This window comes from Dipodomys ordii, unplaced genomic scaffold (assembly GCF_000151885.1).
Source record: "Dipodomys ordii isolate 6190 unplaced genomic scaffold, Dord_2.0 Scaffold48, whole genome shotgun sequence".
Classification (NCBI taxonomy): Eukaryota; Metazoa; Chordata; class Mammalia; order Rodentia; family Heteromyidae; genus Dipodomys; species Dipodomys ordii.
Window position 1 is genome coordinate 9,494,960 of NW_012267264.1, and position 23,525 is coordinate 9,518,484.

The 23,525-nt window shown below is 38.0% G+C and overlaps 1 protein-coding gene across 2 annotated transcripts in view; it reads right to left on the reverse strand.

Annotated features, from left to right (window-relative positions):
- Positions 1-1,953: 1,953 nt before the first annotated feature.
- Cav1 (caveolin 1, caveolae protein, 22kDa) overlaps positions 1,954-23,525 on the reverse strand; it is a 32,238-nt gene continuing 10,666 nt past the window's right edge. For both annotated transcript variants that reach the window (XM_013020057.1, XM_013020058.1), the window contains exon 3: positions 1,954-4,139. In XM_013020057.1, coding sequence (XP_012875511.1) covers positions 3,798-4,139 — 342 coding nt within the window. In that variant the 3' untranslated portion in view covers positions 1,954-3,797. The remainder of the gene's footprint in view (positions 4,140-23,525) is intronic.

Genomic DNA, 23,525 nt, shown 5'->3' on the forward strand with positions numbered 1-23,525 from the left:
CCAGAGAATGGATTAAGTCTTTGCTCACTTTCCCAGATTCCATACAAAAATCTCAGGGAAAAGCATTTCAAGGTGCTTCACAAAATGTGGAATCACAAGGTAAAAATAAGGGTTTGTACCAAAGTTGAAAGAGAAACATCTCCTGCTCCTCATGAAGAAAATGGAAAATAAAGACTCAAAATAGCAACTGTCACCGGCTGCCTTTATTCTTTCTAAGCTGGAGAAATATATGTCCTTAAATTCTCTAGAAACCTCATCTATTAGACAATACTTCTGGAATGCAAAAATGGATGGGGTTTCCTTTTTTAAAGATAAGCTTCTCTTCTGACTGTTGCTATATATATACATAAACATAATTGTAAGATTATTATTATTATTATTATTGTCATTTTATTGTTTTAAAGAAGAGGACAGTTCTAGATAACACTTTCAGGTCTCTGAGCCCTTGTGACTTAGCAGCTCAAAGGAGGTACAACTTCACTCTCAGTTAACTTACTGGTTCCTTGTCTGGCATTTTTGGTATTTGTTCAAAGATAATATAATTTCCCTATCTCATCATCTAACTACCCTGCCTCAGTTAATTCTTTGTGTCAACTTGATGGTTCACAGGATATCTGGTTATTTGGTTAAACATTATTCTTTCTTTGGGGTGTTTTTGAATGAAATTAGCATTTATCTCAATAGACTGAGTAAGGCAAATCACCATCTCTAATTTAGGCATCTCTAATGTCATCTCTAACCACTCATTTGAAAGTCTGAGTAGAAAAAAATATTTTTTCTTTCTTGCTATTGTTTCTAACGTATTTATAATGTACCATGTGATTTTTTTTTGTTTCTTTGTATGTTCCTCCCCTACGGTTAACCCGTTTTCACTGTATTTGATGTTGGGCCCTGCATCTTCTATATATACTTCTCTAATTTGGGGAGGAGAAGGGAAAAAAGAAAAATGTTTAAATAGGGGTACATGTTAACCCATTGTAACAATGAGATGTACAACACACTGTGTTGAAAACAAACTTTACAACTTCTGCAGTTGGGGTGGGTGGGGAGTTGTTATGAAATTGGGAAGGATGGGATGGTAGGGGAAAAACAAAGGAGGAGGCAACAGTGCTGGATAGGAAATGTACTCACCACCTTGCTCATGTAACTATAACCCCTCTATACAGTATTTTTACAATAAAAAAGTACAAAAGAAAAAAAGTCTGACCCTCCTTCAACTCAGAGAGAAAAAAAGCTCCCTCTGCTTTCCCATTATCAAAGTGTTTTTTCCTGCACTGGCCTCAAGGTGGTATATTGGATTTTACTGGGTCTGGACCTCATGAGCCTATGGCCTGGAACTATACAACCAGTTAGTTTTCTTGGAGCTCTAACATGCCAAGTGCAGCCAAGTTCTCCATTTTTGTTGGGATTTCTGTCTTTATTGCTATCTCTTTCCTGTCAGGTTTGTTTCTCTGGAGAGCTTCTAGAATATAGAAATACTGTATGTAAACTTTTCCAAGGACAAAGAAATAGATTATGTGTTAATAAGTCCTGTAAAAACACAACAGAGACTAGGGCATTACCTCCTGACTGCAAAGTGCATTATTAACCAAGGTATAGTACTAAGATTACTCACACAAAGTTCTTGAAGGCTCAAATTAGATAAGAGATAAAAAGACACAGATAATCTGCTGAAAATAAAGCTAACACCACCACCATCACCACTTTAATACCTTTAGTATTAGTTCCAATTTTATCCAAAGTAACTCTTGAAGGGCAATAACCTTGGCAGAAAGGTCCTACCCAGATGAATTTTGAAAAGTGGAAAATCATTGCCAAACCCAATCCCAAACACAGCACCCACAATATATACACACTATGCAAATGCTCCCAATGAACACACACACACACACACACACACACACACACACACACTTTGGGGAAAAATTAAGGGAAAAGTGGACTGTTTTACTATTAAACTCTTTTATTGTGAAGATTTGTAATCTTTATAGGATGTGCAGAATAAAAAAGTGTAAAAGATATCAGCAAGCATATAAAATTTCAGCAATCTCTTGGACCAGCAATTGATTTACATGAGGCAAGAAGCATCTAGACAGAACAGACATGTCTTGGATTGCACACTTCACAGACTGACTTACAAAGCCGTTTACCAAATGATTTTTTTCCTCACATAAAGATAAAATATCTTTACGTTTTAGAAGTATGCAATATAGTACATTTTCGGTTATGTACACAGTCTAAAAGGAAATCTATGTCCACTCCAGTGTCTGTTTTAAATGCAAATAATCAAAATAATAAACAGCTTGGTAGTTAAAGTGTCAGCAAAACTGGAAAAAGTAACAGAAAAAAAATAGCAAGAAGGGTCCCGATAAATGAGTAAAAATAAAACAAACGCATAACTGGAGTTGTTCCTAAGGATAAAATTGCAGCAATATGAGCTGGAGGAATTAGAAGCTTTTGGATTTACCAGGCAGCTTTCAGAATGACTCAGGTTTACAGGTGAAATTCCTCAGTTTGAGTTTAGAAGAACTTGGAACTTATTTCAGCAAAATGACTTCAATCTTTTATTACTTATTACCTCTTCCCCCATGATCTATCTGAGTAAAATAATAATGGGATTAGGTCCAAGGCTCCTGGTAGAGGGAAGGGGCACGTGTCACAGCATAAAAGAGTTGCATATACTTAGAAAGGGTCATGCTTGAACCAGCGCTTGACAGTCTTACACAATGACCTCCATCCTGACAGTCCTTCCCCAGAGGCTCACTGATCAGCTGAAAAGGGAACACTGTGCTGGGCCACAAAAGCACCCCAGTGATAGATAAGCTTGGGTTCAAGAAAGTGTGATTATTCTTGATAAATAAATGACGTTGAATAGCTATGCTGACCTCATTCAGCTGTTGAGAGGCAAGGAAAGTGGGCTTCCACTCCTGATACCCCAGAGAGGGCTCAGCCCCCTTTTCCTCCTTTATCTCATTTTATTGGTGCCACATGATCAAGTATAGACATGTGCTTCACTAGATCCTGTATCTGAGTCAGAAAAAAAAAGTGTAGATATTCTAATTTGGGATTTTAGGGAGGTTACTGATCTAATGAAAAATGACGAGTTAGACCTTATTAGAAACAGAAAATGTGAAAAATAGGAAGGCACTTAGGTTTCATCTGCACAAATATTCAGGCATTCAATGCATCATAGGTTAAAATATCAAAAAAGTAAGGCATTAGTGGGGTTGTGTGAATACAGAATATAATATCTTACTTGGTAAAGACCACTAGATCCCACTGGATTATTGAGGTGAATGGCAGCAACTCACTAGCTCCTCTGATAGTGTGGGAAAAAGTTCACTTCATATCTGCCCACATACCCATATGTGGTATACCTATATGCTGGAATTTCTTCCCTTTCTATCACATCATCATTTTAGATTAGACAGTTGAGGTTATTAGTTCCTTTCTTTCACACTTTCTCTTCAGTTCTTTATAGTTTTCTCAAATTATCTGTCCAACAATTATGTTCATTATCTCAGCCAGTAATGATCCACATGCAAATACAAAGGTAAGAAATAGGTGGGATGGATTTTTAAAACTTAGGTCACTAAAAATAATAGATACAATAGCTCTGTTGTATCAAATAAATGAAGACAAATAATAAAGACTGAGAAAGTGATTTCTTTGTTCTGAATCAAAGAAAACCATTGATAAACCACCACTATATTAGCAACTTGAAACTTGATATTGGCACCAAGAAAATTAAAAGGAAAAAAAAAGAATCAGGAATACTTCTATCCTTGAAATGTCACTTATATTTCTTTCTGCATATTGATGCGGATACTGCTGAATACTTTGCCAATGGCTTCAAAGAGTGGGTCACAGAAGGTATGTACGTAGATGGAGTAGACACGGCTTATACACTGCATCTCAATTAGGAAGCTCTTAATGCATGGAACAACTGCCCAGATGTGTAGGAAAGAGAGAATGGCAAAGTAAATGCCCCAGATGAGTGCCATAGGAATGCCGAAGATGGTAGACAGCAAGCGGTAAAACCAGTATTTCGTCACAGTGAAGGTGGTGAAGCTGGCCTTCCAGATGCCATCGAAACTATGTGTCCCTTCTGGTTCTGCAATCACATCTTCAAAGTCAATCTAAAAGAAAAAAAAATAGCACCATGTGTGTGTGTGAACAGAAGAGGGAGAAAATAGTGAGGATTCATATACATGTAAATGAATGGACCAGTCCTGTGTGGGCTATTTAAAGGCAACTAGCAGCTGCTGTAGGCCATGGAACTTACTGGGAACACAGACACGTGGGCTCCACTCTGACCCTTTCCTATCTCTGGGAAGAACCCCAAAGAATTTTAACTAATTCTCCAGGAGTTGTTGCTGTTGTTGTTTATAGCATGCCCAGCTTTGAGAACTTCTGCTTTAGAGACAACCAAAGGTATAGGGTTTTTTTTTTTTTGCCACAAAGCAACTCTGAGCAAAATGGAAAAGGGTACACGTTTCTCTGTAACACATTTTAAAATGTGACATAATTTAACTGCCTTCTGAGGCAGCTACACACAGACACACAGTGCTAAGGACTAGTTAGTTCAGGCTTGATTAATGCCATCAATACAATCAGCTGGAAATTGCATGGCAGGAAATTAGAATCTTGTTAGCGGTGAGGCACTGAGATGATCTGTGGGATGATGAGATGACTAGTATTAGGAGAAAGAAGGGCTTTGGAAATGTGAGCTTCAGAAACAAGACAGGGCAAAGCTAGTGAATGTTACAGGCAGAGGAGACTGGCATGGCCATGGCTGCAGGACACATTGAAGCCAGAATGACTTCATTTTTCATATAGTAGTGGGGAGGAAGATGCCTGTTGAAGATGTTGGTAAGGGGGAAGAGCAGCCACACACAGCAGGGTGTGGGCTGGAGAGAAGGGGAAGGAGCCCAAAGCAAGAAGACCATTTCTGAACCCAAGTTGGAGAGGGTAGGACTGGAAAAGTAATCATTACAAAAAAAAAAGGAAAGGAGGGAAGGAGGGAGGAAGAAAAAGGCAAGATGGATGAAAAGAAGAAAAGATGAGAAGAATTACAGGTGTATTAATGGAAGAATCCTCAGGATGTGGTTACCTGAAAGTTAGAAGGGAAGAGAATCATAAACTAGGCCATAAGTTCTTTTTTTTTTATTTCAGTTAAGGGTAGAGAGGTGACATTAAGAGCAAGAAAAAAGGAAAACAATAACAAAAACAACAATAATAAAAATTAACCAGAGAGTGCTTTGGTTTTGAATTAAACAAACGAAAAGTTCTAGATGATGATGGACACAAATTCCATTGGTCTATATGCAATGAAATCCCTTTGGAGGCCATTAGGAAGCAGCCAAATGTGTTTTCACTTACGTAGTACTTTGCAATCACCAAATGGTTCTCCATGCATTATGCCCATGACATATGGGTTTCATACTTATCTTGGACAAGTCTTCAAGAGAAATTGAGCCAAAGGTGACTTGTGAAAGTCAAACACACAGCAGTAGAAGGGGCCTGAAAAACAAACCTGGCCCTTTCCTAATGACATTCTCTTCTAGGTGCCTATTTATCTATGGATACTTCTGAGGCTTATTGAAACCAACCAGAAGCACAATATTAAAACTACCAGCAGAAAGTATAACTGAATATGCTCAAGTCTTAGTGGTGGCAGCTAACGAAGAGATCTAACGTAGTTTGATATTCAAACAAGCTGCTGACTTTCAACAATGTGGCCAAACTCAGGATTAGGGAATAGCACTTGGATGATTCCATTTAGTGTCTCAGTGCCAAAGAGCCACCTTTCATTCAACACAGAAAAACGTTCTTGGGGAAAAGTACATGATGCTTACCCATTTTTAAAGTTTATTTTCCAGGACATTCTATTTCCTGATCTATTATTGCTCAATGTCCTGGTAGTGTAATATGTAAAACTGGTGTGGTCATAAGTAAGTAAGTAAAGTTAAATCACTTGTGGATTTTTTTACACTACAGAAAACCTATAGCAACCAGATCAGCACTTAAATGAGATTTCTTTGCAACTTACTTCATTTCTATTAAGGGTTTTGGTCTGATGCTGTACACCTCCCAAAGATATAAAAAATAAAGGCTTGAGGTTTTATTTTTTAGATGTCCTTGTTTTGTAGGAAAATTTGACAGAGTGGAAATGAATGTACTAGAGCAGGCGTTTTTAATCTGGGGTGAAGCAGTGCTGGTCCACAAATTCCTTAAGTTGGGTACACACATTTTGAGTGTGCAAGGGAAAGACATTCTATCACTTTTATTGGAAATTAAGGCCTATTATCAAAGACAGATACAAAACAGTTTACTGGATGGCGGGGCTGGTGGGAGAAAAGAATTACTCCCTTGTTCCAGAAGTCTACCTTGAGCTTCTCTTCCAAGACAAAGGGTAGTTCCCAACATTTGTTGACTGGTTTTTATGCTTAATTTTTCTCATGTAAGTAACAACCACTTTATGACATGTTGTTCCCATTTCATATAGAAACATGATGCTTAGAAATGTTGATGAATTATGTAGGTACACTAATAGATAGACTTGAGACTTGATTGATCTGTAAGAAACCAACTACAAAAAGAAACCTACTTTCCAAAATTTGTTTCTGTAAAAATAGAATGTCATAATAATTAAAAGACGTGAGTAAATGGGGCTTGATGATAACTGATATTTCTCAAAGTATTGACTCTAGAGACAGTATTATACTGTATATACATATTTAGGTAGCACAAATGTCTATGAATGAATTTATATATTTTTTCAGTGAATGTTATTGAAGGTTTTTATATTTTCTTTTAAGTCACTAAGAAAATTTTAGGGTGGCTACATTTTTTAGTGCTTTCTAGAAACTGCTTTGAGTGTGATTTAGCCTCAAAAATCCAAGTGTATTTAGATCAGATCTCCAGTTATATACATCAACAGGACCAAAATAGTATGTTATATACATATATTCAACTAGTTTTTATTTAGTTTAAATGTGGCTTAAGAGAATGTGAAATCCATTACCAGTTAAGGTGCAGCTGAGAACAAAGAGCAAGATAAGCAAAGGAAATACATTGGAGCTAGAAGAACAGCTTAGTTTCCTTCTACCTCCTCTTCCACCACAGTGATACATTCATTTTTTTGTGTGTGAGAAGTGCATGAGCATGAGAGACAATGTAAAGTAGATAGTGTGGATACAGAACACTTCAGTATGGTCAATGTTCAATAAGGAGCAGCATTAACAAGTTTCTTGCTCTGAGTGACCAGACATCTTAATAGACAATTGCAATCAATTTTCAGTTGCAAAGTACAATGTATAGCTGTTATGAATTTCAACCCTTACCACTGGCTCAAAAGAATTAACATACATTTGTGATTATCTTCATCAATATTCTCTGAGATATCTGACACTGTGCCCTTTTCATAGACAAGGAAACTGAGTGAGTCTAAGAAATTACACAAGTACATCCCCAGATGATAAAAGGTAAAGCTGAAAGCTTTGTTTTCAGGTCTGTACTCTTTGTTTCTAAGTCTCTGGACTCATAAGCCTTAATTTGCACTCATATATTGATGGGCTTGCTAAAACACTTAAGTTTTGATTACTAAAGGGATAATTCTTGTTAACATTGCCACTTACGTCAGGATAGCTAGTAACTGGAGTATTTTTTTTTACCAATTGTATTTTTATGACTCTGAACAGTATGTTCTCACAATCCTGGGCATTCAGCCAGGACTCTAATGCTAGCTGGCAGACATGGAAACTGAGGCACAGAATGATTAAAATGTATCAGACATTCTTCTGGTCCCAAGTGAATCAGTGGAAAAGCTGAAATTAGAACGCTCACTTCACTATTCCCAGGCTTACATCCAGTCCTAAGATCACACAGCTTCCCTAGAACATTCTATTAATCTTTGCATGTACCTTTTCCACACACTCTGATCATTTGTCTGTATTTCTCTACAACCCTCATTGCCTTCTAGGGTACCCGCTGGAAGGCATCTCTGCTTAAAACCAGGTGAAATAAACCTTTTACAATGTGAACATTTTTGTACATCTTAGATGAAGAAAACAACAAAGTTTTTTAAAAAAAAACTTCATTGTGCATTTTGACTTCTACTCAGAATGAAGTTAATCCCAACAGAGTTCTGCTACCCACTCAATGTAACTCACAGTTCCACATAAATCAAGATGTACTTTGCCAGATTCATAGATTTCAAAGCTACAAGGATCTTTAAAGGCATGGAGGCCCATTTAAGATCAAGAAACTGGTGATCAGAACTGGATCAAAGCTACCTTTCTGTCTAATGGCAGACACAGGATTGGAACTCATGCTTAGGATTCCCTTGGGCTCTTCAACTACTGGGTGCTATCATGTCACAACCTGTGTCAGACTGGCTACCATGGCCTGTGTCCAGTGTGAAAGGAAATCTAGTCTTTTATCCAAACTTGCACACTGACTTGCTCTCAAGAAGCCCTAAAGGTCCACTTGTTAAATGAATGTCTCAGTGTCTCTTCAGTCTCTAGTGTGCTTATTGTTGTCCTGCAACATCAAGGTGATAAACCTCTCATCAGAAGTCATTCTTGTGTTCCGAACAAGTCTACATTCCCACCAACAATGAAGTAGGGTTCCCTTCTGGCCACATCCCCTCCAGCATCTGTTGTTATTAGAGTTCTTGATTATAGATATTCTAACTGGGGTGAGGTGGTATCTGTGTTGTATTGATTTGCATTTCTTTTATGGCGAGGGAGGTTGAGCATTTCTTCATGTGTCTATTGGCCATCCTTCTTTCCTCTTCAGAAAAGTTTCTCTTTAAGTCTTTAGCCCACTTATTAATGGGGCATTTGTTTCTTTGAGGATTTGTTGTTGGGGGATTTAATTTTTTGAGTTCCAGGTATATTTTAGATATGAGAACCTTGTCTGTTGAATGGCTAGTGATCTTCTCCATGACCCAGTAATCCCACTTTGGGCATTTACCCAAATGATCACAAACAATACCATACTAAAGCTACCAGCACAACTATGTTTATTGCAGCATTATTTACCATAGTTAAGATATGGAACCAACCTAGATGCCCTTCAGTAGATGAATGGATCAAGAAAACGTGGTATATATAAACAGTGGAATTCTATGCCTCCATCAGAAAGAATGACATTGCCCCATTTGTTAGGAAATGGAAAGACTTGGAAAAAATTATGTTAAGTGAAGTAAGCCAGGCCCAAAGAAACATAGGTCCCATGGCTACTCTTATTTGCAATAACTAGTATATGTCTGAGACAAGCAGAAATGGTCAGATAAGTTAATGTTAGGCGAAATGAACCCCAAGATAAAAACTCAAATGGTTTTTCTTTCTTGTTATTGTTTTTAACATATTTATAAGATGTTTCTTTTTTGTTGCTTTGTATGTCCCTCCCCCACGGTATAACCCCTGCTTTCACTGTATTTGATGCTGGTATAATTTGTGGAAGGGAAGGAAAAAAACAAATTGTTTAAATAGGGATACAGGTGGACCCATTACAACAATGAGATGTATAAGATGTTATGTCAAAAAACGAACTTGACAACTTTGGCAGGGGGAGGACGTGGTAGGGGGGCCTGGGAGAGCAGGGATGGGAAGGGGAAACAAAGGAGGAGGCAACAATGCTTGATAAGAAATGTACTCATTACCTTGCTCATGTAATTGTAACCCCTCTGTACAGTATTTTCATAATAAAAAACGTATTAATAAAAAAGAAGTTATTCTTGTGTTCTGTGTCCCATGGGACCCATCCCACTTACCACTCTACAAGTGCTTGTCCTTCTTGAAGCAATACTTGATCTGCTCACTTAAAACTGGAAAAAGAAATTAGAAATTTTCTTTTGGGTGTGTATCTGCCAGTGTTGGGGCTTGCACCAGAGCTTAGCTCTCTTGTGCAGCTTTTTTTGCTCATGGCTACTGCTCTACCATACTTCCACATCTAGTTTTTGCTGTTAATTGGGGAAAAGGGTCTCTCAGATTTACCTGGCTAAACTACAATCCTCATCTCAGCCTCTTGAGCAGCTAGAATTATAGATATGAGCCACTGGCACTGGGCTAGAAATTTTGTTTTGAAAGTAGAACAACCGAAGGGCAGTAGGCATCCTACAATTTTTTTTTAGAATTGGGTGCTTTAGATAAAGTTGAGAGATTCCTCCAAAAAAACAGATTTCAGTTCTGTAGCCTATGGAACAATTTGCCCTTTTGACAGGAATCATTATGCAGACATAAAGATCAAAAGCATAAGTGTGCTTCAGTGATATTTCTGTGTCTCAATGAATGTTTTATAAAGAATCACAGTTTATATTACTCAACTTTTATAAATGATGCTAAATACCTTTGTGCAGCATTGGCTTATCATGCTTTAATTTCAGAAACATAAGTTAACAAATCTAGCAGCAGACGTCAAGCTAAGCAATCTGTCTTCCTGTGTTTTGATACTTGGCTAAAGTGATAAATCTCAAGACTTCATCCTGTGAAATGTATCTGAAGGCAATATTTAAAAAACAGTTTATGTGTACACATGATCAAACGAAGCTCAGAATCATTTTTGCTTTAGAATCTGGATATTTTATTTCTTTAGGAATTTTCTGAGGGGAAACTAAAACACATTTAAAATTTCATATGCAGTGATGATGACACATTCTGTCAGTGAAAACTGTATTGGGACATATGAAATGTATTGGACATTATTATCAAACATTTGAAAATATATGTTGAGAACATCATTTTTTAAAAAAGAAACTCTCAAGATGTTTTCTAAAAATTTTTCTGTTCTCTACCTGATATTCATAGTCTCACGTCCTCACCAACAGAATTATAATTGCTTCAGGTAAGTCGAGAATAAGTCTTTGATCTCAGATACAAGTCATAGTTAGCTTACACTTAGCAAAATTGTCATGTTAGTCTTCTTGGAGAATGATTGGTTGAAGATAGACATGTGACTCAGTTCCAACCAGTAAAACCAAAGTGGAATTGTGTTGGGTTAGACTCCAAGAAGGCTTTAGATTCTTTTGGGGAGACCCTTTTTCCCTTTCCTCCTGCTTAGCATTAGATGAATCGTCCAGATAAAGAGAAGTCATTTTGTGACCATAATGTAACTCTAATATACAAAAGGACAAGAGAATAGAAAAGATGTTGTTTTTACCATTTTCAAACCACTGAAACAATGCTAGCAGTGTTGACACCTTGGCTTTGTCTATGTGTCACATGTATATCTGTATTTCCTTTAGGGTCTTGGTTATATATGGTAGAAATCTCATTCCCAAACACTCTTTTCTAATGATTGGCTTAGTGGATACATATTTACTCATTTATGAGCAGTTCCATTTCTGAGCTAAACTTTTCATTCCAACATGTCTAGATCTATTCTTACAATATGTTGCCTAACCAGTATTGGGAAATGTTTCTGTTACATTAGTGTGAATGTAAACAAAGCATGGATAGGATGATGAAAAACAATTAATATGTTTCCAACTAGAAAAATATACTTAAATATAATAGCACCCAAATAAATCTCAAAGATGCTCCCTCACTATTGTCCTTATGACCTTCTGTAATGCTCTCCTTTTGAGTTGTTACTTAGAATTAGTGATTTGCTTCTAAATCATAAAACAGGAAGAAAGCAATTGGGTATCACTTCTAAGATGAAGCTGTTAAAGACTGTGATGGTTTCCTTGCTTGCCTTTCTACTTATTCTGCCAAAGCCAGCTGCAGTGATATGACTTGGCCTGTGGAGAGGCCTGTATGGTGCAGAATTAAGGAAGGCCACTGACCATCAACCACTGAGACACTGAGGTGCTCAACTGAACAACCTGATAGGAATTGCATTGTCAGCCATATGAGTTAGTATGAGCTCAGTTTGGGATGACTGTAGCCTGAGAAACCACTCAGCAAAGTCACACTTTGATTCCTAATACACAAATAGCATGAGATGATTAATGTTTGTTTATGTTGCTAAATTTTGGGCGTTTTCTACCAGCTATGGACAATGAATATAATTCCATGATAAATCACTTTAACGCTTTTGATGATCAGTTCTTATTTTTTTTTACTATATGGCTCTTTTCTCTTAGGCCGTTCAATTTTTCATGCTTAAGGAAAAAATATATATAATGAATGTCTGCCCAATTCCCTGGAATTTAGCCCTTGAGCAAAATCCATGAATTTATGAGAATAAAACACAGAATTTTCAGTGTTCTACAAATTACATCGAATACAGACTGAGGAAAAACTGCCTAATGTCTATAAATAATGTACATATACCATCAGTCCTCTATATAGTGCAACTGACTTGGGTTTATAACCAGATAATGCTTCCCAGGCTAAGAAACCCACCACCAAATCTGGACTTTTAAACACAGTACACTGAATACACCTGCACAGGGTTCTGACTTCTCAGAAATGAGATTGGCCATTCTGTCCTCAGCCTGGCAAGAACAATATAACAAAGATCTTCATCTTGGGAAAGATAGGAGCTAAAATGTAGAGTCATGGGGCTCAGATCAGATTTTTTTGGAGTAGAGCCTCTATTTTTAACAAGATTTCTCCCTTGTCTCATGTGATAACTATACTAGAATATGCCACGGTTTCTTTTTGCCCAACCTTTCTTTTTCTTCTAGGCCTCATATCCCTGGCTTACTTGCTCTTCTTTCTGGGAGCTCTCCATTATTGTATGGCATCTGGGCTGTAGTGGGTAAATGAATCAAAACACTCATGGAAAAAAAATCTTTTCCTAATTTCAACCTACAAATATGTGTTGTTAGACAAGAATAAATAACAATTACTTATTATGAAAAACAGACAATAGGAATCCTGATTTATTAGCATTATTTTAAACCCACTATAAACAAATGTATCTTCTAAAAACTAAATGCATATTTCTGAAATCCTGACATATGTACCAAATCCAGTCATACATAGAGAGGGTGTAGACCAATTTCCAATTCTCCTCTTTGTTCTCACACATATTTCCAACATGTTGAGCTGCCTTTGAAGTTGGGAGAATAAATGTTCTGCATGAGCCTGTGGGTGTAGAGAGAGGGTTGAGAAATAGCACAATTAAATGTTACCAGAACACTTGCTCTGATACCCATGTGTTTTCTCAAGGGCAAGCTCTACTACTGGGCCAAACTGGCCTCATCAGGGAAGAGTCTGTAGTGCTGTCATAGACAGTTGTAAAAGCTGAAGGCCTGGATTGTGTTATAAATGCCTGTGATAACATGAATTCCAGAGGGATCTTCCCATAGCTTTAGAGGAATGTAAATCAGGGGTAGGGTATGATCTTGGCCTTGACGGTGGGCTCCCTTGGAGTGATGACTAATTGGCAACTTCATCTTGCAGAAGTGCACAGGCTTGCCTCTTGGGGAGGCAGCATGAAGGATGCGTTACTCTCAAGAGCTTTGATGGTAGATGGTGGAAGCTGGGTATGTACCCACTTGTGTGAGTAAATCAAGAGTTTTGAGGTGTCTTGAAGTGACTAAAAGTGCTCTGAAAGGACATTTTGCTTTGGATTAATTCTTTTTTCTGATTTGTTTTTTTTTCTTTTCCATTGGAAACAAATATCAGGCTTCATTACCCCTTACTTTTTCCTGGGAGAAAATATGATTTATTCTGGAGTCCTTATAACACTTCAAAGTTTTAAGCTGAATCTCTCTGCTTAGGTAACAGATAGGCATCCCTAGTTGATAGCCCAACTCTTCAAGTTATGTTGAAGTCCTAATTCCTAGCACCTGCAAATGTGACCTTATTTGCACACAGATTCCTTACAGTGCAATTCATTAAAATGATATCATATTGAGTTGGATGGGCACCTCATCCTATATAAACAGCAATCATATAGGATGGCCACAAGAAGTCATATGGGGAGAAAATGTCATGTGATGATGAAGACAAAGATTGGAGAAACAGTCCTAGAACCCAAAACTTAGAAATAAATCTCCACAATACAAAGACTTCCAAAAGTTGCCATTAAGATGCTAGTACCCTCCATCTTGTATATGCATTTATCTGATTGGAGGAAGGGAAAGAAATAACAAAATGCTGAAGTACAAAAGATGACCCATTACAACAATGACACCCACAGGATACTATCTTGGAAATGAACTTTACAACTTCATGGGGTGAGGGGGAGAAATGGGGGGAGGGAAGGGATAGTGAGAGAACAACAATGGAATGGGTAACAATATTCAATGAGAAATGCACCTTACTCATGTAAATGTAACCTCTCAGTTCAGCATCTTTACAATAAGATAAAATTTAAAAAAAATGTTAGGAACTGGGCAACAAGAACTGATTCCCTAGAGGCTTTAAGGAGATCATGGCTTTGCTCCTAGCCTTCAGAACGACGAGTCATTAAATTTTCCTTGCTTTAAGCCACTCAGTATGTGACATTTGGTTAGGGAAGCCCTAAAAATGCATACATATTCCCTTTGAAGTTGTTGAAATGTATCTTCAACGGTAAGAGGATTTCAGGGTATTTTCAGACCTCTGCCCACCCCTTCTTGGATGATCCCTAAAACCACACTGGGTGTACTCGAAACTACAAGTCAAGAACGTGGGCTGCTTTGTCCTCACAACTGCGCCCTTTCATCACCACAAACAAACGAATCAACCACCACCACCACCACAAAACCTATCTGGTTGTGTGTGGCTGCATGCAAAACAGGATGGCCATCTCAATTCTTTTTTTTCTTCTTGGGTTTCTGGTATTTATTTTGTCACACTTGTTGATGCTGAGTGTCACCAAAAAAGGTGACATAGAACAGGGAACAGTGCAAAAATAGGACAGCCAAAGGTCTGAGATAGAAGCCTGGAGACTGGAGGATTAGTAAACTTGGACAGAGAGACGTGATACCTTGGGAGATACCAGTTTGAGTCCTAGAGGAGGAATAACCACAGCCTTTCAGAATGTTGAAAACATTTCTTCCCCAGTAGAAAAGTCCTACCTCACTGAATGCATTTTAGATATTATGTTTTATCCAAGAAGGATTCATCCAGAGGTCTGGCTTATTCACTAAATTCTGTGTTTACACTTGGCAGTTTGTTATTCTTTAACCTTCTGGGAGTGTCATAGACCAGATATAAATGATTACTATACTAAAGAAAATAAAATTTATTTATCAAAGACAAGAAACGGAAATGTTCTCCCCATTTGCAGGCTATCCATTGGTCCACAAATACGTTCATTTGAACCAGAGCTTTTTAAACACTAGTCACTTCTTTTCAGATTATGCAGTACATTTCCTGATGGCAGCGGTTGCTTCCTACCATTCAGTTAAGTCAAACGAGGGTTACTAATAGCATTTGTCTTACCTCACTGCTGGGATATTTTTTCCCCTCCACTGCTTCAAGTATGTTTATTAAACAAATAGAAAATGAATGAAATAAATCTGTGCAGGTCCGAACACTGCTTGGCGAGTGAGGGAAAGGAGATAAACTAAGGTTCTTGCAAGGTCACAGCCTACTATACAGAAGTTTTGAACACTTTACGCAAGGTGGCTTCAACGCTACCTATAGCATTCAACTTCAGCAATAGGGCCTCGCCATCTGAACTATTGACATTTTGGCCAGATAATCTTCTAGGGTTGGGATAGATCATAATGTACTATAGGAGGACTATTAACATCTCTGGCCTCTATCCACTACATACCTGTTGCCTTCTACAAATTATTGCCAGTACAGGTATCTCTAGATACTGCCAAATATCTCCTAGGAGGAGAAGCATTCAATTGCCTGCCCCTAAGAATCCTGCACTAGAAAATCATAATATGATGTAATGAGACAGTACTTTAAGTTTAGAAATATGTGGAACTTAGAATGTCTGCTAATTTCACAGTAGACACATTTTGGTTAGCATTTGTGGGCTTGTGAGTTCATTGATTCATTCATTCACTTGTGACACACTTACCTCTACTGAGAATGAAATAAGTGAAATGAAAAAACAGCCCCAGGTCAAGAGCTACTATGCATCACTGAAAGGAGAGCAGCTCAAATAAAATCCCCATGGGCCTTTGGCTCAAACTCCCAGGAATTACTAACTAAGACAGAGCGAGGATGTTCTTTGGGGATACACTTCTTCACTTTTAAGGTCATAGGAAGTCATGTATTTACCTCTCTCACTAGAATACTAGCTTCTAGAACTTTGACTGGAATATTGAATATTTTTCCCCGGGACACTGTCCCTAGTCCTTACCTAGTGCAACAGCTTCCCACTTGGTTTTATTTGAAAAAGGAGATGGGAGAGCCCATCACTCCTTACCTGGTCAATTCTGAGTTCTTCCAAATGCCATAAAACCTAAATCTTCCTTCTTTCAGGATTTCTTTCTAACTCCCACCCTTTTTTTCCTCACCCTGGCCTGTTCTTCATTCAGCTCCTTATTCGATGTTAGGATGTGGTGTGTGGTGTGTTTGTGTGTGTGTGTGTGTGTGTCGGGGCAGGGGTGGGGGATGGAAGGGTTCATATTTCTGCTACTAAAATACAAGCATGTGAAATATAAGTGATACGTGAATGAGCTAGTGAACACATCCATTTGATAAGTTATATATTTTATCCTGCTATTTATAAGAGCACCATCCTGATATCTCCTTTAGGAGGGAAGGTCTGGATGTTATTATCTGGCTCAAAGGTTAGTAATTATATCCTTTGAATACATTTTTTTGAAACCTGGAATAATTTTGGTGAAAGTGTGAACAAAAAATGACAAATTACAAAAAGATAGACTCATTCTGCTTTTGTTAGTTATGTAAGTTCTGATTTTGACTTAGCTTTGCTAAGGAGAGCTGATGAGTTTCCTAGGAATGTTCAGGTGATTTGGAATGCAAACAATTTCAAGTCTACCTCTGAAATATACAACAGAGCTGCTAAGTGATGGCATTAAAATCCTACAGGGCCTAAAATGCTAAACTTTATGTGGGTCAGAGAGAAACATACTTTACAGCTGTGTACTGGGAAAATATGACTCAAAGTAACAGTCCTTGTGCCTTGTAGCTCTTAGTCATGTTGATCCTATTGCTCACAGATGGGCCGTAAAAGTGCTTCAGAAATGTGGCCACATGAACTAGGTGAATATGACAACTGCTGGCACTCAGAAAGTCTGAGTATTTTCTATTTAGCTAAACCTTTTTAAAGACTGTTACTCTGACAGAAGTTGAAAGTAATTATGCATTTCTCTGTTATGTAAAGATAGGTGGTTGAAAAAAGAAAGGAAGAAAAAGAAGTCTGAAAAATTTCATAGCCAACTTTGGAACTAATTTCTGGTTCATTTTGGAATACAAACAACCACTTTGGAGGCATAAGAAAGTAAAGACTGAAGCATACCAAGCTCAGATGGGGGAGGGGTGGCGGGGGTGGGGTGGGGAATGGATTCAAGCTCTTGATCATCCACAGTACCAAATGTTTACTTGTGAAACATTTGCATTCAGTAAGCCATTTGTAAACTCAGTAGTTTAAAGACAATTTAATTAATCCCATAGTCTCAACATTACAAGAGAAGATGCCAATTGAGAAAAATCTAAGAAAAAGTATAAAAATACTAGAGACATTTTCTATTATTCCCTCTGCTTGAGCTATATGCATGGTGATATAATATATTAAGAAACTTCTGTCCACAGAATACACATGGCTGCCTACAAGTCTTGCCTAAGGGCTGAGGGATGCCAGACAACTATGTGTATCTTTCCAGATCATTTGAGTCTTTAACTCCCATTTTTTGCAAGGAGAGCAGGAAATATTTCTCTCTCTCCTCTCCACTAAACTCCTTGTTTTGACACTGTGTGTGTGTGTGTGTGTGTGTGTGTGTGTGTGTGTGTCCATTCCATTCTTTGTTAAAGATGCCAAGAATCCGAGACATTCTCCTTTGTGATCACTTTTTACTGGTAATACCTGGATTCTCTAAAGTTCCCTGTAACCACAGGCACTGTAAAACTTTGCTTCACCATTAGTAGAAAAACCAGTACACATTGTGAGCTCTGGGTCACATCAGCTGAGCCAAGAATGCAAATAGAGAAAGAGTGGGATAGTATTCTAGTACTCTAAGTAACAAACTTTCCTCTTGGGAGAGAATGGAAAAGACAGGTAAAGGAACGAGAGAAATAATAGATCAGAATCCTGTAAGTGACATGAGCTTCATTCCATGTACCAAGTATCACTCATGTAGCTGCCAAAGCAGAGTTTTGGAAAGTACTTTCTAGAATGGGAATTTGAGTGGCAAATATTACAGTCCAATAAAAATGCTCAGACATGTCCCTCAATGAGGACATAGTGAAATAATAATTGCCCCTATAGGCCATTATGGCCTGGAAAATCTTATTGTGACACATAGATAATGGCTAAGAAATCCTGAAAGTCTAAACAAAACACAATTCTGGCTGTACGTTAGCAGCACTAAAAGTAAAGAATATATGGCTTAGACTCACTATAGACCAATTAAATTAAGTGTAATAAGGGTGGGTATGCACAGTGTCTGAAAATATTCCCAGATGATTTGGAAGCAGTGTGAAGAGCCACTGATCTGAATTCACAGAACACCACCCTCTGCAGAAGCTATACTCTCTCATGAGTTTATATCACAATGGGGGTTTATATCAGCTACAAAGTCCTCTGAATATGCAATGTGTAGGAGGGAGTGGATGGACAAGCTTGCCATAAAGATAATGTTTCATGCTGACCTTTTGTTGCATACAATACAAGCATTTTGCAGTGTTCTGCTTTCAGATGTTTTTCACTTGCATTCTGAAACACTTATTTTTAACATATGCACATACACATGCGTACACACAGAGAGAAACACACACACACACACACACACACACACACACAAAATGTATCAACTCTTCTTTGCCCCCCAAAATATCATCTACCTTGTTGGAATAGAGAGCAGTGTTCATGAGTGTGACTGTGTTTCATTAGGAGATGTTGTGTAACAGTTGTTATATACCAAATTCTAATTGCAGAAGGAGAAGGGTTTGAGGAGTTATACAGACAAGAAAGGAAATCAACACACAACTACTATAAACCCACTTCATCTGATTAACCATTTTTACTATTTGAAAGTATTTTTACTACATAATATGGCATTCTAATAACACTGTTTTTGAGCTAGCCAAACTAACCAAATATCCATTATTTCTTAGATTGAATGGTGATGGTGCCTGGGCAGTTTTTGTGTAAGTCTTATGATAACTTAGCCAAAATGAAAAGTAATTAACCCCATGTTTCCTTCCAATGAATCGGACAAAACAGCTTCTCTCTGGCTTCACCTGGGAAATGACACACCCCATTTTTTGTTTGTTTGGTTACTGGTCTTGGGGCTTGGGAATGATGATCTCTCTCTCTCTCTCTCTCTCTCTCTCTCTCTCTCTCTCTCTCTCTCGTTCAAGGCTGGTGCTCTACCACTTGAGCCACATCTTCACTACCGGCCTTTTTACTGGTTATTTGGAGATATAAGGATCATGGACTTTTCTGCCTGGCTTTGAACAGCAGTCCTCAGATATCAAGCTTCTGAGTAGCAAGGATTATGGGAATGAGTCCCCAGTGTCCGGTCATTAAAAAAATTATTTATCTTTAAATAATGGTACAAATACAATAAATCTTGAATTCCTAACTCCTTCTACCCTTAAGACCAAACAGGAATTCCATTTTTTTAACAAGTTTGATCAATAAGAAGTAAGGTATTACGTTGAATGAGACTTTCTTTTTGTCATAGCCTTTCATATGTCCTTTAAATATCTCCAGATTATGGAAGTTTTTAATGTTTTGGGATAACCAACAGACAAAGCTTGAGTCTCCTGATGTCCGAAGTGTATGGAGTGTGGTCTATTTAAGGTGAATCTCAACCTGGAAATCATCAATCCTGGGAGTGGGGACATTATTATCACAGGGTTTCTATTTCATTATGCTCACCAGGCATCTTGGATTTCCACATCACATGTTCCCTCAAAAAATGACTAACCTCTCATTACTGTCTTTGTTTTTGCACATTTACCTATTTGTTTCTTGTTTAGTATCTATGTGTTTTATTTCTGCTTCTAATTCTTTGACATCATCATGCTTTGCATTAGTACTTATTTGTAGTTTATCAAAGTCACTTTGATGTTATTTATATCATAGATGTCTAACAAGGTCATTGTAATTGGTGTCACTTGTAAGTTGAGCGACCTCTTAACTTGCTCACTTCAGTTGCTGATAAAATATTAAATGTGCTAGGACAATGGTCCTGGCTGTGTTAGATACAAGGTCACACTTAAAATTCTCACTACACATCGTCACTTTTTTATGAATTCCTCCTAGTCATGTTTATTCTTAACTAAATTATGATCCAAATATTTTCTACTTAGACTATTGATAAAATAAAAAAGGAACTATTTGGGGTCAAATTGTTAAGTTCTCCATGCTGTGGTAAATCTATCTTCTATCACAGGACACAAAAGAAGACTGCATATCTGGGAAAATCTAACATGCATTTTCACTCTGGCTAGACATCAATGACAAAATGATGTGTGACCCCTTCTAGAGACATGTAAGTATCTTGCCTGTTTGGTTTTTCTTTTTTCTTTTCCTCCTGAGAAGAGATTTGAGAGCTGTAAGAAGACACTGCTGAGGTAAAAAGCAACTTCTTAGAATAGTAGATGAATTGTCACCACCTCGCAGTGAGCAAAACTTCAGAGCTTTGGGTCCTCAGCCCTAGCAGCAGTAAAGCTGAAGAGAAGCAGAAGTGACCTCAAGCAGCAGCCAATGGCAGCCTGGGAATGTACCTGCCAAGCATGTCAAGACAGTCAGGATAACCTTCATCTTCCCGTGCCCCAAAGGCTCAACAGAGATGTATTTGTTTCTTCCTTACACTGGAGATCTAAAAAGATCTTAAAAATGAATATTTAAAAATATGTAATAATTGAACATGTGATCTCCTTTACCTCCAAAGACTGCATGGTCTTTTTTTATAAAAATACTTTTATCGTGTTTTAGATATTTTTTTCCTTACAAGACTTTAAATGAGGTCAGTGTAGAGAAAGGCAAAGGAAACCACTAAATAATGTAATCCAACCACGTCATTTCATTCATAACAGACATTAAATCACTTAAGAAGGAATTTCAGAGTGTTGATTCTATTTGGCCTCTGTGCTTTTGATGGATGAAAGTGTGGGGCCCTAATGTCCCACTGTGGATGCTGGGTAGTGACAGAAATGAAGGACCTGCTCTGAAGGACACATGCCAGAAGTGGAGATAGGAAGAGAGAGAAGAGCGAACAGTACTATGATAAATATTACAATTGTGATCAAACAAAATGTAGCTGGAGCTCAGAGAAAAGTCAACTGATTGTACTGAGGTCTGGATATCTAAGGCTAGCCCTGGTGGGCAGCTTTGGCTGTCAGGTAGATCCTGGTGTTCAGGATTCCTGATGTGCTCCACGCCTGGAGGGGAGTCAGTCAAAGTCTTTCTAAGGAACACACTACATGATAATGTCTTAATGTCAGTCCCTTATAACTAGAGGCACAGAAACTTGCACAAAATAGTTGGGTAGATCAGTAGTAACTAATTGTTTTAGACTGTATCTCTACTGAAAAGCCTCGCTCTGAGAAATAAGGAAGAATGCTCTGTTGTACTAACCAAAATAATTAGTAATAAGCTCCTTTCCCTTGGTATACGTTGGTATATCCACTTCTAGTTATGTGTTACTGCTAATATAGAAAGTGAAAACACGGATCAAACATTTAGTGGTTCTTTAAGACATTAATGACCTCTTATAAAATGCATGAGTAAGTCTGTCTTTGCTTCTGGCATTTGTTTTTGAGAACAAATATGTAATCCTTAGGGAGGAAGTCTCAGAGAAATGACTTGTAAGATTCAATGAGCATTTCTCACACCAGGATAAAACTGAGGTTTTGCTCAATAGCTTCCTGGTTTTACAATGTATGGTGTGGTGGCACGTATGTCTATGTCTATAGAAATTGAGCAGGCAAACTGGAATCTTCAAAGAAGCTGTTTAATGCCTGTTGAGACCTGCTTCTTCATTCTCTCCTTTCTACCCCTCCCCACATAACTAGTACCCAACCCAGGTCCTCTGACAAACCCAAGCAATCCAGTATATTTTCCAAGCTCACACAACTCAACATCACTCAGTATTGCAGCTTGTCTGGTTCTGTTTCTTGAGACACACCCCTGTTTTGGGGACTTAGTGCTCCCTGCCTTACTGGAAACCTTCTCAGCCTCCACTTTCCTTGAGGCTGGTTTTATATATGATCTTCTTTCCTCACCCACCTGCCAGCAACTGAAGCCTGATCCTATACCCATAGAGCTGTCACTCCCAACACAGGTCATGGGTAAAATCCCCATTAACATTCTCTGACCTGAGTATACTGAGGGTACCTCTACCTCTTTCAGAAATCTAGTGACACAATTGTCTTCTTGGACTGTGGCTTGTTAAGCTACAGACAGGTAAGGGATCTCAGGAATTAAGAATCCAGGTTTTCAATCTACACCATTTGGGTTGAGACCCTGACTCCCTCATTGCCTTTCCTGTTTAAGCCCAAGTCTTTATATCAGCAAGATCAGTATGATAGTGACAGTAATCATAGTACTCAGTTCATGGAGCCATTGGAGCACAGCCACTGAGTAGCCTATAGGTGCTGCTGGAGGAAGTGTCCTTTGTCTTCTCTTACTTCCCTCTGGACATCTAGCACCAAAAATATATCCCCTGACCCCCAAACCTCTCTGTGAGTCACTTGTAATTATAATAGACAAAATGGCTGTACTGGGCAAAGAAGACCCTGTTAATCTGACCTCTGCTCATGTCCCTGGAAATGGCCACACTGTTCATGGATGCCTACAGTAAGTCAGGCATCCTCACTTGTCTTAATGTTCCTGGAGAATCCTTGAGTTGGGTACATTCTAGTATAGAATATGAGGAGTAGACCAGAGTCCAGGCCCTTCATCTTTGCTCCCTTACCACACAACTTCCTATTTTTACACTACTCATTTTATCTTTCATTATTCACTATTCCATTTTTCCATTATTCACAGAAAATGAAAAAAATATAACTGTGTTTGATGGCTGCCATGAATATGATCTAGTACAATAGACACAACCTTTTAACACAGAATTTATCAATGTCCATCTACGTGGTAATGTCTTCAATGAGCTCAGGCAAAGTTCATATATTAAATACAAGTCTTAAAAGCTTCACTTTTGTATTGCTATGAGATAAAATATGAAGCACAGTGTACTCTATCAAAACACATGTAAGCATCTTCAAAATTAGAATCCTGGCTCTTAATTGCCCCAATAGTTAACAATGGTGAAGGGGAAACACAAGTCTCTAGGAGTATGTACTTCCTGTGTCATGAACTATGACCAACAAGAGACATTTACTCAAGGTCCAATAAAGAAAACAAGATGCCCTTTATATCTGAAAAGTCACCTTTGTTCCCATGAGAGGCAGGAAATATGTGTTCGGTGCAGGTGGAAATCTGTTCTACCAACAAAGTCCCTTGATAGTTGCATAGTACAT